The 15,932-nt window shown below is 40.1% G+C and overlaps 1 protein-coding gene across 1 annotated transcript in view; it reads right to left on the reverse strand.

Moving 5' to 3' along the window:
* Window positions 1–15,932, reverse strand: part of cpz (carboxypeptidase Z) — a 70,429-nt gene that overhangs the window by 33,857 nt on the left and 20,640 nt on the right. The window contains exon 2 of the mRNA XM_043698649.1: window positions 3,265–3,294. Coding sequence (XP_043554584.1) covers window positions 3,265–3,294 — 30 coding nt within the window. The remainder of the gene's footprint in view (window positions 1–3,264; window positions 3,295–15,932) is intronic.

Consider the following 15,932-nt stretch of genomic DNA (forward strand, 5'->3'; position numbering starts at 1 on the left):
CTGGAAAAGCGCAGCAGGTCAGGCAGCATCCAAGGAGCAGGAGAATTGACGTTTCGGGCATGAGCCCTTCTTCAGGAATGAGGAAAGTGTGTCCAGCAGGCTAAGATAAAAGGTAGGGAGGAGGGACTTGGGGGAGGGGCGTTGGAAATGCGATAGGTGGAAGGAGGTCAAGGTGAGGGTGATAGGCCGGAGTGGGGATAGGGGCGGAGAGGTCAGGAAGAAGATTGCAGGTTAGGAAGGCGGTGCTGAGTTCGATGGATTTGACTGAGACAAGGTGGGGGGAGGGGAAATGAGGAAACTGGAGAAATCTGAGTTCATCCCTTGTGGTTGGAGGGTTTCCCATCTTCATCTTCCTCATCTTCATGCCTCATCTTCTGCCTAGGAACCTTCCAACCACAAGGGATGAACTCAGATTTCTCCAGTTTCCCCATTTCCCCTCCCCTCACCTTGTCTCAGTCAAATCTCTCTAACTCAGCACTGCCTTTCTAACCTGCAATCTTCTTCCTGATCTCTCTGCCCCCACCCTCACTCCGGCCTATCACCCTCACCTTGACCTCCTTCCACCTATCGCATTTCCAACGCCCCTCCCCCAAGTCCCTCCTCCCTACCTTTTATCTTAGCCTGCTGGACACACTTTCCTCATTCCTGAAGAAGGGCCCGAAACGTTGATTCTCCTGCTCTTTGGATGCTGCCTGACCTGCTGCGCTTTTCCAGCAACACATTTTCAGCATATTATTGAAGTTGACAGCTACTCTCTTCACTGTCAATTACACAACCAATTATTGTGTCCTCTGCGAATTTCCCAACCATGCTTCCCATATTTAAGTCAATGTTATTAATAAATATTACAGACAGCAAGAGATCCAATGTTGAACCCTTTCCATTTCCATTTCAAAATTATCCATCAGCCATTATCATTTTTTTTCTGCCATTGAGCCAATTTTGAATCCAAAATTGAAGTCCCTTGTAGCCCATGAACTTATATGTTTCTGAGTATGTCATGCTTTAGTAAAATCAATGTAGACAACATCTACTGCACTAGCTTCATCAATCCTCTTTGCTTTCTCTCAAAAAGTTCAGTAATGGTAGTAAGACAACATCATTTTAAAAAAAAATAACTGTGCCCCATTAATCCAGGCCTTTCCAAGTGACAGTCTATCCTGTCTCTTGAAATTATTCTGGTATTTTTCCACGAACAAAGTTGGACTGACTGGCCTATTATTCACATCTTTTTAACTAATTGTACAATTTTTTCAGACCTCTATTCCTTTGGGACCTCACATATATCTAGTGGTGATTGAAAAATGCTCCTCGGAACACCCATGATTTCTCCATTGCTTCTTTCTTTAGCTTAGGATGCGAAAAACATCAGGTTCTGTTGATTCACTCATCTTTGAGGATGCAATCCATCTCAGTATTTCCTTTTACATTATGCTGTTTGTAACCATTGTTTGGAATGTGTCCCTCAATAATTCAAATGCCTGTGTCCCTTGTGATGATAGAGGCAAAGTACTCATTAAGACCCCTGCCAACATCTCCAGTGCCAATGTCAATCATCATGCATGGATCATCAGAATTGTTGCATGCAGCTGAGAGGGCATGTTACTCTGTAACCAAGCGTAAGTTACCTGATACATCTCTAGCACACACAAACCAGTAATTAATAAAAATAATTGGGACAAACAGCATGGGACCTAATCCCAAGCCTTAGGACACAACTGGAAACCCTTTTCCACGGTGAGGACATCCAAGATCATTACCCTTTGTTTCCTTCTTTTTCATTCTTTTATAGAATGTGGATGTCACTGGCTGTACCAGCATTTACTGCCCATTCCTAGTTGCTAACAGGACTGTTACAAGTCAGCCACATTACTGTGAGTCTGGAGTCACATGTAAGCCAGACCAGGTAAGCACGGCAGATTTCCTTTCCTAAGAGACATTAGTGAACCGGATGGGCTTTTTTCCTGACAATGGTTTAATGGTCATCATTAAACTCTTATTTTCAGATTATTATTGAATTCAAATTCCACATTCTGCCATGGCAGGAGTTGAAACCATATCACCAGAATATTACTTTGATCTCTGGATGAAAAGTCTAATGGCGATACTGCTAGTCCATCGCCTACCCCTGTCACATTGACTGTCGGGGATTTGATGCTGATGGAGAATGAAATCTATAACCAAAAGGATTACTTTATTGTCATTACTTAACACCTCGTTGTTTTATTTCCAAGGCTGCGAAATGATAGCACTGTTGATGAAAAGCATTTTAGTTGCACTTTCATGCCTATGAAAATTATATTAATTTTGCAATTTAAGAATCAAACCAGCACAACACAATATGTGAGGTTTAGACACATCAGGAGAGATCGGACAGGCTGGGGTTTACTTGTTTCCTAGACCACAGGGGTCATCTGAAGGAGGTATTTAAGGTAATGATAGGATTTGATCATGTAGATATGGAGAAAACATTTCCACTTTTAATCCAGAGCTGAACTAGAGGCCATAAATATGGAACAGTCAGTAATAAATAGCGTAGGGAGTTCAGGAGAAACCTTGTTGTGCAATGAGTAGTAAGAAATGTGGAACATCCAGAAAAAGAATAGATGAGGTACACAGCACAGATTTATTTAAGGGGCTACTAGAAAAGCAGATGCAGGAGAAAGAAATAGGAGGACATGTTGGTAAGACATATAGAGGAATGAGAGGAGGCTTAACTAGAGCAATAGCACTGGCATATACCCAGTTAGGTTGAATTCCACTGTGTGTGTGTGTGATTAACTCTGGGGGACAAATTTGTTTCTGTGGCACTGCAGAGACTTACCTCAATTCCCCAAGGACAGGTAATGTGCTCGTGTGGTCTTCTATGATAATATTGCTGTTGCGTCTAGTGAAATAATTTGTGTGCTAGGGCTGCCAGAATGTCAATGAATATCTCCTTTCTCAACGTACATTGATCTAATGCACAGCTGTGCAAAATATTCCAAGGATGTGAATAATATCAAGAAATAAAATAATTGGCCACGTTTCTGATATGAATACATTTTTTGTATGTATTCCATTGAATTCAATTATAATAATAATCCTTGAAGAGGTATAAACCAAGAAACTTTAGCCACCAGTATTTGTAAATAAACTGGCATTTCATTCTGGTATTTAAGTGGGGTCAAAACTTGCATAATCATTTGATTAAATTACGCTGTCATGAAATTTCCAACTCCACAATTGTTGGCTTACAGGAAAAATAGAGGTTTTGACACTTACCTTCCTCTGCAGCTTCAGCTCGACATCGTCCTGAAAGATAAAAGATGTGGCTTTTAGTGAAAAATAATCATAGCAGTTTTAGACATGGGCATGAGAATGAAAACTGAGAAAGTTGTGTAAACAACGGAATCATCATAATCACTTTTTGTGCTACCTTTAAAGTCAAAATTACTTCCAGAAATCTGAAACTTACCTTAGATATTGCCATTCCCTGTGAGGAACATGCTAGTGGATACTTTAGAATGGTGAAAATGGCAGATTATATCTTCCCAAGGGAGTGATAGGGGAGCAACGTTATAAAAACTAGTAAGAAAGTGGACTTGAGATGATAATCAGATCAACCTTGCTAATAGCAAACAGTAGAATGGGCTCAGTTGGCCAAATGACTTACCCCTGCTCTAATCTTCAAGAATGGAAGATCTAACGAATGTTGCTTTATTGTATCCTAAGGCCACTGCACATGCATGCTTAAACACCAGTGACAAATTAACTAAGGGACATATATCCTAATAACTTTGGACTTACAGAGGAAATTTAAATTTCTACCACGTGGACTGGTTTAAAATCATATTCCCTAAATAAATAAGACTTTCCTTTTCTTTTCATGCTGCTGCACTAACTCATTCCAGTAAGAATTCTAAAGTTCCCAAGATAGCGAGGAAGTAAATGAACAGTGGTCCAGCAATTCCTGATAGTGGCTCATGTAATAGAGTCCTGGATGCTTAGTTTTGATTGTATTGACCCTTGAATTGAAACAAAAAAACCTAGCGAATCACAAAAGCTTGCAAGAGAATATGATAGTGAGTGAAGAGTGCAGCAAAATCTAAGGTTATGACAAACCTGAGATTCTTAATGGGAAGGCATCATTTAAGTCAGAACTCTGTGGATTCTGTTTTGATGTTCTCTGTAAAATTTATAAACTGGCAAGGATGAGTAATAATTTAGCAGCAGAAGATTGCAGTTGGGGAGGTGAGGGAATGATCTCCAGCAGTCAGAAATGGAGGAAAGTGCAGGGCCCACCAGGGACTACAGTGGTAGGCTGTTTGTGGACATGGGCAAAGTCTTAAATGAATACTTTGTATCAGTTGTCACAATGGAATTGCATGCCGCAGGGATAGACATCAGGGTTGATGGCTGTGAAATTTCAGAAGATAACATAGATAGAGAGAGGAGGTACTAGAGGTTTAACAGATCTAAAAGTACTTAATCTGCAGGTCTGGATGATACATATCCTAGGAGGCAAGGAAGAAAATATCAAGGGATCCTGGCAGTAATTTTTCAATCTTTTCTGGTAATGTGTAAGATGCCAAAGGAGAACGGGACTGTTAACATTCTCAAAGGATACTCCAAGAACTTACAGGCCAGTCAGTTTAGCCTCAATGGTGGTGGAGGTATTAGAAAGTATTGTAAGGGACAGAATATATCTGCACTTTATGAGATAATCACAATGGATTTTTCATGGTGGTGTTGACAAATTTGATCACATTATTTAGGAGGTAACCAAGAGTGTTGATTGGGTTAATGAGATGGGCATGACCTTAGCAAGGCCTTTGACAAGATGCCTGAAAGGAAGTAAGAGCCCATGGGGAAAATTGGCATTTTGAATGCAGAATTAGCTGTGAGGCAGGAAGCAGAGGATAACAGTAGAGACATACATGACCTATATGGACTTCAGTAAGACGTTCGACGAGGTTCCTCGTGGTAGACTGGTTAGCAAGATTATATCTCATGGAATACAGGGAGACCTAGCCATTTGGATGCAGAACTGACTTGAAGGTAGGAGACAGAGGGTGGTGGTGGAGGGTTGTTTTTCAGACTGGAGGCCTGTGATCAGTGATGTCCCACAAGGATCGGTGTTGGATCCGCTGCTCTTTGTCATTTATATAAATACTTTTGATGTGAAAATGGAGGGATAGTTAGAAAGTTTGCAGATGACACCAAAGACAGGTGAAAAATTTTAAAAAGACCTAACTTTTTCACACAAAAGGTGATGCGTGGGCCAAGTGCTGGCAAATGGGACGAGATTTGTTTAGGATTTCTGGTCAGCATGGACAAGCTGGCCCAAAGGGTCTGCTTCTGTGTTGTTCATCTCTATGACTTAATGACTTTATGTTTCTGTGTCTGGAATTCTGTTTCCAGTAAGGTTCTTCAAGGCTCATTACTGGGATCCTGTTGATTGTGGTGTACATTAATCACTTCAAATTAAATGCAGGGGCTATGATCAAGAAGTTTGTGAATGAAAATTTGTAGTGACATAAATAGGAAGGCAATAGTCATAAACTGCAGGAAGATATCGATGGACTGATCAGTTAGTTTGAACAATGGCAAACGGAATTCAACCTGGAAAAGTGGAAGGTAATGAACGTAACAAAGGAAAAGGTTGCATTAGGAATGGTAAGACCCTGGAAAGAACTGAAGATCAGAAGGACCTTGATGTGTTTATCCACAGATTCCTGTAAGGAGTAGGGCAGGTAGATAAGATGATTAAGAAGATTTATGAGATATTGCCTTCATTATCCAAGGCAGAAGGATTAAGGCTAGAACTGGACGGATAATTAGTTAGGCCACAACTGCATTGCTGCATGCAGTTCTGATCATCACATTATCAGAAAGATGTGATTACACTGGAGAGAATGCAGAGGAAATTTACCAGGAAGGTCTGGAACTGGGCTGGGGGATCTGAACTGTGAGGAAAGATTGGACATGTTGTGTTATTTTCCCAACAAGATGCAAAAAAACTGCAAGAGGATGTGATCAGGGTATATAAGATAATGAGGGGCATTGATCGGGAAGTTAGGAAGGCACTTTCTTTCCATGAGTAAAGTGGTCAGTAATCAGGGTTCATTTAAGGTTGGAGGTAGGAGTCTAGGAGAATGGTTTCACTCAGATCACAGTCAGAATCTAGAAAACATTTCTTGAAAGTGTGGTTGAATCAGAAACTCTCCCAAAATTTAAGCAATATCTTGATATTCACTTGTGTTGCCACAGTCTCTACCACTATGTGACAAAAACTGCAAGACGGGGTTTGTGAACTCAGACCTTTGTTGACCGGTGTGAATACGATGGGCCAAATGGCCTTTTTCTGCGTTGTCAATGTTGATGAGTCGGTAAGTCTGAGGTAACTCATCAGTCTATCACTAAATCTCATATATATCAGGAAATATTGTCACTCTCTTATCGTTCTGGTGAATGAAACTTTTCTATGTCTTTCTTGTTATGTCTCTATCTTTCTATTTTTACTTCTCGTTCTTTTAATTCTTCCTTTTGTTTATCTGCTCCCTGTTTTTGGAGATGTAGCTGTAGGGAGCATATGTTTATGGTCCACTCCTAACCATTGCTCCACCAGTCAGAGTGCCCCATCCACTTTTGCTGTTATTACTTTAACTATCCATTCTCATTCTCACCACCCATTCTTCTCAGTCCAAACAGCTTGGTGCTACTTGGTAGTTTTACAGTCTCTTCTTCTCAGAGAGGTCCCAGGAGACTGGAAGTAGCTATTGTTCGTCTGTTCAAGAAGGGAAATAGGGATAATCCTGAAAACTATAGACCGTTGAGTCTCACATCAGTGGCTGGGAAACAATTGAAGAGAATTCTTCGGGATACAATTGATGAGCATTTGGAAAAGCATACCCTAATTAAGGACAGTCAGCATAGCTTTGTGCAGGGCAGGTCATGTCTTACTAACTTGATTGAATTTTTCAAGGATGAGACAAATGTGATCAATGAGGGTAGAGTACTGGATATTACCCGCATGGATTTTAGTAAGGCTTTCGACAAGGTCCCTCAGTGTAGGCTTATCCAGAAGATTAAAGTGTCTACGATCCACAGTGGCTTGGCCATGTAGATTCAGAATTGGCTAGCCCTTAGAAGGTAGAGAATGGTGGTGAATGGCTGGAGGTCAGTGACCAGTGGTGTTCTGGAGGAATCCATAGTGGGACCTTTGCTGTTGGTGATATATGTAAGTGACTCGGGTGAAAATGTAGATGAGTGGGTTAGTAGGTCTGCAGATGATACAAAGATCGGTGGAGTTTTGGATCATGTTGAAAATTGTCAAAGGATATATAGGGACATAGATCAATTGCAGATATGGGCAGTAAAATAGTTAATGGAATTTAATCCGGGTAAGTATGAGGTGGGAGGCCAAATGTTAAGGAAAAGTATATAGTAAACGGCAGGACCCTGAACGACATTGATGTACAGAGGGATTTTGGGGTTCAAGTCTCTAGCTCCCTGAAAGTGGCCACACAAATAGATAGAGTGGTAAAGAAGGTGTATGGCCTGTTTACCTTTATTGGTCAGGGAATTAAGTACAAGACTCCGAATGTCATGTTACAGCCTTAATAGACTTCGGCTCGGCTACACTCAAAAGTATTGCATTCAGTTCTGGTCGCCACATTACAGGAAGGATGTAGAGGTTTTGGAGAGGGTGCAGAAGAGGTTAACCATAATGCTGCCCTAATGAAAGGGTATGAGCTATAAAGAGAGGCTGACGCTTCGGGCAGATTTGATCAAAGTCCATAAAATTATGAAAATAGATAGGGTTGACGATCAGAATCTTTCTCCCCCCCTAAGTCTAAATTTAAGGGGGCATGCATTTAAGATGAGAGGGGGAAACAATCAAAGGAGATGTGAGGGGCAAGTTTTTTTACACAGAGAGGGGTCAGAGAGTGGAAAGCACTGCCAGGGATGGTAGTGGAGGCAAATACGATAGGGGTGTTTAAGGGACTTTTCGATAAGCACTTCAATATGTAAGGAATGGAGGGATATGGATCAAGAGCAGGCAGATGGGAGTAGTTTAATTTGGCATCATGTTCGGCACAACACTGTGGGCTGAAGGGCCTGTTCCTGTGCTGTACGGTTCTACGTTCAATGTTCCCCTTGCTTCACTTCCTCCCTGCCCCCAACCTTATCATTAACTCTCACCGTGAGGATTAAAAATTGAGCTGCAAAATGAAGAAGCATGTCTCAGGTCTTCCTCTCTCACAGATTCTTATACTTCCTAAATTGCTGTGAAATCTGATCGCTCACAAAATTGCTCAACATAAACTCTTCTTCAGTCAAGTCTATATTTGGCTTCCAGTTTTCTTTTTAATTTGAATAATTACTGGGTAGTAAACAGTTCAAATTAAAGAATCATATCCCTTCAGCTGACTAAATGATATCACATGATGGATTCTGAGAAATAAGATGCATTGGAAATGCCCAGATTTCACAATTCAACTCACAGGGCTGCAGCCCTGGCCAAAACTATCAGTTCATTTCAGAGATTTTTTTGTGGTATGGGGTTTTCAACTTCAAGCTTTAATAAAATCATTGAAAAATATAAAGACAATAAAATAATTTTATTGTAACTTTTTTTAAAATGTTGCATGTAAAATATTCTAAGAAGAAAAAATGTTCAGTGAATTTTCAGAATGCATTTTGAGTAATTTGCAGGAGCCTGCTGACCAGGTTATGTAATTCAGTATAAAGGGCTAAATTTTGAAATTTGAATCATAGGCAAATGGTTAGCATTGATGTTGTTACGACTGTAAAATTGACAACTTTTGCATCCTCACATGCAAAATTAAATGGAGAAATCCAAAAGTTTGTGGTAGTGATTCCCCACCTCTTACTGCAAGCTTTTTAAAGAAACTACCCTTTCTGAATAAGCTGTTGTAATGGCATATGTCACTTATAGTTAATGTTCGCTTTATACAGCTTTATCATAAAGTTCTTTTTTTTGATAGTTTTTTGCACTGAAAATCTACCTTTTTTTTCTTTTTACTGATGCTGAGAGACCATGTGTATATCTCTAACATGTTCAAAAATAGCTCCTTGTCTGTTCTGCCTGTGTCAACAACATTAGTTGCACATTGATTTGTGGTTCAATTGTCAGAGCTCCATCTTCATTCCAGCTAACAGCTGTCTACAACACATTGCAGAATTGTCACCTTCTGATATGATGATATGTGTGCAGATATGGTGGCCACTTGAGCCTGTCCAAAAAGTCATCATGATCAGACTGCGCCATACAGAAACAAGGTATTAGAAGTAAATAACTATCGACATATAGTGAATTTGCAGACTCCTGCGATCTCCAAGCAGATTTCAAGAAGACAGGGATTCCATGATGGAAGGGTCAGGTACAATGTAATCTACAGGTTGTCATTAATTGTACCAGAGACGCAGAATATCTTGCTTCTGAAGAAGACTAATTCAATGCAGGTAGTAGCAAAAGAACAAAAGAAAGAGGAGCAAGAGTTGACCATCCAGCCCTTCAACTAGGAGACTGTGAGGTCTGCAGATGTTGGAGATCAGAGTTGAGAGTGTGTTGCTGGAAAAGCACAGCAGGTCAGGCAGCATCCGAGGAGCAGGAAAATCGACATTTCGGGCTGGAGTCCTTCATCAGGAATTCCTGATCCTGATCCTCAGATGCTGCCTGACCTGCTGTTTTTCGAGCAACACACTCTCAATCCAACCCTTCAAGCCTGCTCCACTATTCAATATAATCATGTCAGAATCTTCCACCTCAGATGCAATTACCCATGCACTCCCCTGATCCTCCTGTAAATAAAAATAAACTGGGGACCCTCCAATGACAATGTTTGGGAAGGACATGTATGTGTGTGACTCAATTATTATCAGTCAGAGTAACACTTTTTATTTGGAATGAATATATTCTTTCCATTCTAAGAATAACATTTCTAAGATGTCAAACAAAAACAAAATGTTATTTTCCTCTACCCTAAATTGTGTTCCTAGGGTGATTCTGTTGGGATTCCCTTAGTGTAACGGTTTTTGTGATAACCGAAAATTGACCAATAAAATGTGAAAATAGTTACTACTTTCTTCAGTAGGTAATCGCAACTGTGATTTTGTTTTAATATATCTTTGTGGGCTCGTGAAGGAGAAGGGAATCCAGCAAAATTCTTTTATTTTATTTTACACAATACATGCTCTTCCTTCCATCTTTATAATATGATAAAACCATGCAAACAAAATCTAACCTTGTTGCAAATTTCCAAGTAGTCCATGCTGACTCACATGAAATAATTACAATTTTAAGGCTTCTCTTGCCTCATACAGGATTATTTTCTAACTATGGAATGGCACAAGAAAAATCAAGGATGTCTCATTTGGTATCAGCCTAGCTACTGTTCCAGAAATACACAAATAGGGGAAATTATTCACTGAACTCACAGTTCTGATGTGCACTAACTGATATGCTTTTGGCTTGAAGGGATGGGGCTGTCTGTAGAAACAGCTGAGCCCAATACTAGAAGGTTGAAAGAAGCAGGTTATTGACTTGTTGTTCCTAATCTGAGATGAAATGTTTATCAAATATGACAGTGTTTAGCAGATGCTATTGATTAAGATATAGCACAGAATTAAAGAATATAGCTAGATAATTCCTTGACAAAGAGAAACCTACTGCTTGCAGTTCACTTCAGTCGTCAATGTTAACCACCACTAAGAAAATTTTTTTTTCAGAAAACATCGACTGACTGTTCACCATTAATGAGATGAGATTCCCTACAGTGTGGAAACAGGTCTTTCGGCCCAACGAGTCCACACCAACCCTCCGAAGAGTAACCCACCCAGTCCCATTTCCCTCTGACTAATGCACCTAACACTACGGGCAATTTAGCATGGCCAATTCACCTGACCTGCACATCTTCGGACTGTGGGAGGAAACCAGAGCACCCGGAGGAAACCCACACAGACACATGGAGAATGTGCAAACTCCACACAAACAGTCACCTGAGGCCAGAATCAAACCTGGGACCCTGGTGCTGTGAGGCAGCAGTACTAACCACTGAGCCACCATGCCACCCTTTAATCTTTGCTAAAAATTTTCACTCCTCATTTGGAATGAAAGCCATTATTATTAAACAATCTAAACTACCCATTGCATGGCAGTGTTCAAAATAATGTATCTCCCTGAGTTCAAACCTACTCAACTGAAAGCATTTACTGATTCCATGGTTTGTGCTAGTGTCAAATTCTCAATTGGTTCTTTTGAAATGATTTTATAACTTCTAACTCATATGCAAAATGGGGTTTAAATTATGAATGTTACACTCCTGATCATTCCATGTGCACAACACGGTTTTAAATCAACAGCAATAGGTTGTCGTAACAATGAACAATTCACTTGTCAGTCACCATGTGCTTTACGGTGAACGAGGATTTCTGTTCTGCATTTGTGTGGAGCAGAAAGAAAATATACCATTACCAAATCTGATGCCGATTTCTGTCCTTCATGCTAAACCAAGTTGCTGACAAGTAATAGAGTAATGTTTTCAACTGCAGTCAAGTAGACTGACGCAATGGAACTTATATCTTCATAGCAGTGGCTCAAGGACCCATTTGTTGCAAGCGGACTTTACAGTGGTTCTTTTACTCAGCCACAGCACTTACATCCATGATTCCAACCAAGCACGGAATTTGGGCATGATGTCCTGACCTGATCAGTAGAAGAATTGAGAGCAGAGGGAAATGCATCTCCAGTGCAGATGAAGCCTTGGAGATTGGTACAAGGCAGAGATTGATAAATTCTTAATCTCGCAAGGAATTAAGGAATACTGGGTGAGTGCGGGTGAGTGGACTCGATGGGCCAAATGGCCTTACTTTCACTCCTATGTCTTATAGTCTTGCAATTGGCAGAGTCCATCAGCACCGATAATGGACATACTGGGAGTACTCACATACTTGGTGATATGGAAGTTATTATGGCAGTGATGTAGTTACTTAGAGTTGCAATGTATGCCCAGGATCATGTTACAGGGCTCCAGTAACAGATATTGGTAGTGCATTGTGATAGGTTAGCTAAATCACCGGGAGATGAGCTAATGCTGAAGATGATGATGTTGTAATGTGATAGGTTAAGTGTGATGGAAGGAACCAGTATGGCAGACGATGATTAGTTTAGAAAGATAAAGCAAGCCATCATGATTGGCTCTGCTAATGTTATCCGATAAGCGCGGGACCAACAAATTGCGTAAACTGGAGGCAAACAAAGAAATTGTGGGGAGCCAGGGAAGACATTTTGCTGGCTCCCATTGCTTTGTTTTGCAAGATTAAAGTTTAATTTCACGAAGGATTTTCTGCATCTCCTGGTATTTGTTTATAGAACGTTGAGTGATTCTTTCACAAGAGTGGCAGACTTACACGTCATTCTGCAGCTTAGCGTACAGCAGCTACTTTTGTTGAAGTCTCGCTACTAACTGAAATACCCAGGCCTGACAATTTTACAATCTAAAAGCTTTCCCTGTTTCAGTTCTAGTTCATATCTTTTATCTCCCACAGGTCCTTCAATGTTGACAGAAAAACTGAGGTCAGAAGAGGCTAGGATGTTGTCAGAAAACTCTGAGAGTAGCACTTTCACATGTTAATGCCCACCTTACACCTTAGTGAGTCATCCAAGAACATGTTAGATTGTTATATGGTGAGCTGTGCATTATTATTCATGGGTTTGAAAGGGTTTATCGAGTGTAGCAGGCTGCACTACTTCAAGGTGTCATGAGTAAAGAAGAAGCTGGGTCTGCTGTGCTTTGAATGGTCTCTACAATAATGTGGGTCAGAGTCATACAATCTGTACACAGATGCAGGAATGTGATAAACTTCATTTGTTTATGCAGCATGACTCTTCTAGTTAGACTAGAATGTTGGCTATCTTGATCAACACTAGACCACTTCAGTCTTGAAGGAATCCACACACACATGCTGAGTAGCATTGCAAATGAGAAATAATGTGGTCACAACATAGTGAGCCACATTGACAAGCATTGTTTCTAAATACTGCTAACTTAGGGAAATTAGACTTCAGGCTTTCAAGGAAAAAAACAGGTGAAAAATATGTTGGTGACCCAGAAAACTTCAAATAAAACAGATACTGCTGATTACTGATATCAGCACACACTGCAAACCTCATGGCAAAACTCTACACAGAAGCATACTTCAAAGAATTGCGCAGGAAGTATTTCCAACCTTTTGAAGACATACAGGAACAGAAATAATTGATCTCGCTAAGGCAAGGGTCTAGGCTGTTTAGGGTGAGAGGGAAAGATATAAAAGAGACCTAAGGGGCAACTTCTTCACGCAGAGGGTGGCACAAGTATGGAATGAGCTGCCAGAGGATGTGGTGGAGGCTGGTACAATTGCAACATTTAAGAAGCATTTGGATGGGTATGTGAATAGGAAGGGTTTGGAGGGATATGGGCCGGGTGCTGGCAGGTAGGACTAGATTGGGTTGGGATGTCTGGTCGGCATGGACGGGTTGGACCAAAGGGTCTGTTTCCATGTTGTAGGTCTCTATGACTCTATGACTCTGTGTGACAATGGTCATTGGGACCAATTTTGAATCCATATTAAGCCAGTGACATTACCTGATTTCAAGGACTGCATGTGTTAAAGATTAAAAAAAAAATCCTTTGGTGGAAATGGAAAATTCTGTATAACGCAGGTAGAAATGGCAGAAATTTAAAAATTTGCAAGTTGCATCACTGATTGGGTATCATTGCCGTGGCACACAGTTGCCATGAGGTAGAGTTGGAAAAGTTAAACTAAGTTGGTCACAAGAAAAAGTTTATATATTCCAACAACAGAAAACCAAGGAAAGCACCAAGCTGCTTAAAGCAGATAGAAGTTGGGTAATTTAATGAAAGATGTGATTCGGTTCCAATTTGGAGATGTTTTCAGGAAGCAGAGACAGAGGGAGCACAGGGGGAGTCATAGTGCAAATTTATAGTGTGGGAAAACTTTCAATACAGCCGTGAAGATCAGGAAACCCTCCACTACAGCCGCAAAGCAAAGGGAATCCCTTGAGCCTAACAGCAAAGTGCGGAATAATTGCTATTAAAACCAGCAGAATAACAATTGTTAAAGGAGATGAATTATCCATTCACCAGGGTATATGGGAACACAGATTTGGGGATTACAATAAGATCAGTCATGATCTTATAAAATGATGGAGCAGACTTCAGGGGTTGAAATGCTAACTCCTTTGACTAATTTGTAGGATTGCATGCTCATATTAAATAAACATATGAAGGTATGGCATCAGAAATGGTTTCCATGAAGTTTAACTTTCACAGATAGACCATGTAAAACTCTGAAGTGGACACCAGGCCAAAAGTTGAAAAAGCAAATGCGCTTCTGTACAAAATTGGGTGTACAATAGATGATATTATTGAATGCCAAGGTGTTAAATTAAACATTAGACAATTTTTAGTTGTTTTTCAAAACCTCTTTAGTTATTTTTCAACCATAGAACTGGCAATATTTCTGAAAGAGCAAGATTTAAGATAAGAATACTGCATCCAGATAAATCCATGAACTATGTTATTAAAGATCTCTACAGGCCAATAGAGAGGTGTGATCATGGTGCATGAATGTCAGAATCCATGAGAGACTAGATTGTTGTAGATATTACTGATGAATTGTTGTCAGATGTATTCCAGTCTAAAGAAGACCTGAATCCAGAGAAAGCCATTCAGGTGGTGAGGGATGCAGAGATCCAGAAGCAAAACAGATCAATGCTAAGAGGAGAAGATAAAAACTTGGCTGAGGAGATCTACAGAATATATTAATTTTTTAATGCATAAAATCAAAGAAAAAGATGTACTTGATATGCCAATGCAGGTAGGACATACCCAGAATGGATAGGTTGTCATATGAGGAAAGGTAAATAGGCTGGAGTTTAAACGGGTCAGAAGAAACTTGATTGAAATATATAAGATCCTGAAGAATCTTGACAGGCTGGATGTGGAAAAGATGTTTCCTTTGTGGGACAATCTAGAATTAGGTTTTACTGCATTAAAACAAGAGGTTGCCTTAGGACAAGGGAACAATTTCGTCTCCCAGAGACCATAAGATGTAGGAAGAAAAGTAACTAATTCAGCCCATCAATTCTGTTCAGTCATTCAATAAGATCATGCCTGATTTGATAATCCTCAACTCCACTTCCCTTCATTCCTTTACTGATTAAAACTCTGTTTATCTTAGTCTTGAATACATTAATGACCCTGCCTCAACAACAATCTGTGATAAAAAATTCCATGGATTGAATATTCTCTGACAGGAAACAATTCTTCCTTATTCTTTTCTTAAATGAACAGCCCTTTGCCCTGATCTTATGACCTGTTGCCCTAGACTGTCCCACCAAGGGAAATGATCTTTCTCCATCTATCCTGTCAAGCATCCAATGAATCCTACATGTTTCAACAAGGTCACCTCTCATTCTTTTATATTCTAACAAATACAGAGCAAGTCTACTCAACCTCTCCTCAAAAGATAGTCCCCCCATATCTGGAACTAGTCTACTGGGCTGCCTCCAATGCCAAAGTCTCTTTCTTTAGATAAGGGGACCAAAACCATTTGCAGTATTCCCGCTATAGTCCGACTGGTACATTTTATAGTTTTAGAAAGAACTGCACTATGTTTAAATTCCATTCCCTTTGAAATAAAAACCTTCGCTATTACCTGCTGAACCTGTGATTCATAAACTAGAACTGCAAATTCCTCTGTGCTGCAGCTTTGTGCATTCTTTCTATCTTTGATGATTATTCAGCTCTTGAATTTTTCTTGCAAAGTGTATAACCTCACGTTTTGCCATGTTATGTGCTATCTGCCAGGTTTTCTTTCCCACACACTTAAGTTGTTTATATTCCTCTAGAAACTCTTTG

Source organism: Chiloscyllium plagiosum, chromosome 1, assembly GCF_004010195.1.
Source record: "Chiloscyllium plagiosum isolate BGI_BamShark_2017 chromosome 1, ASM401019v2, whole genome shotgun sequence".
Lineage (NCBI taxonomy): Eukaryota > Metazoa > Chordata > Chondrichthyes > Orectolobiformes > Hemiscylliidae > Chiloscyllium > Chiloscyllium plagiosum.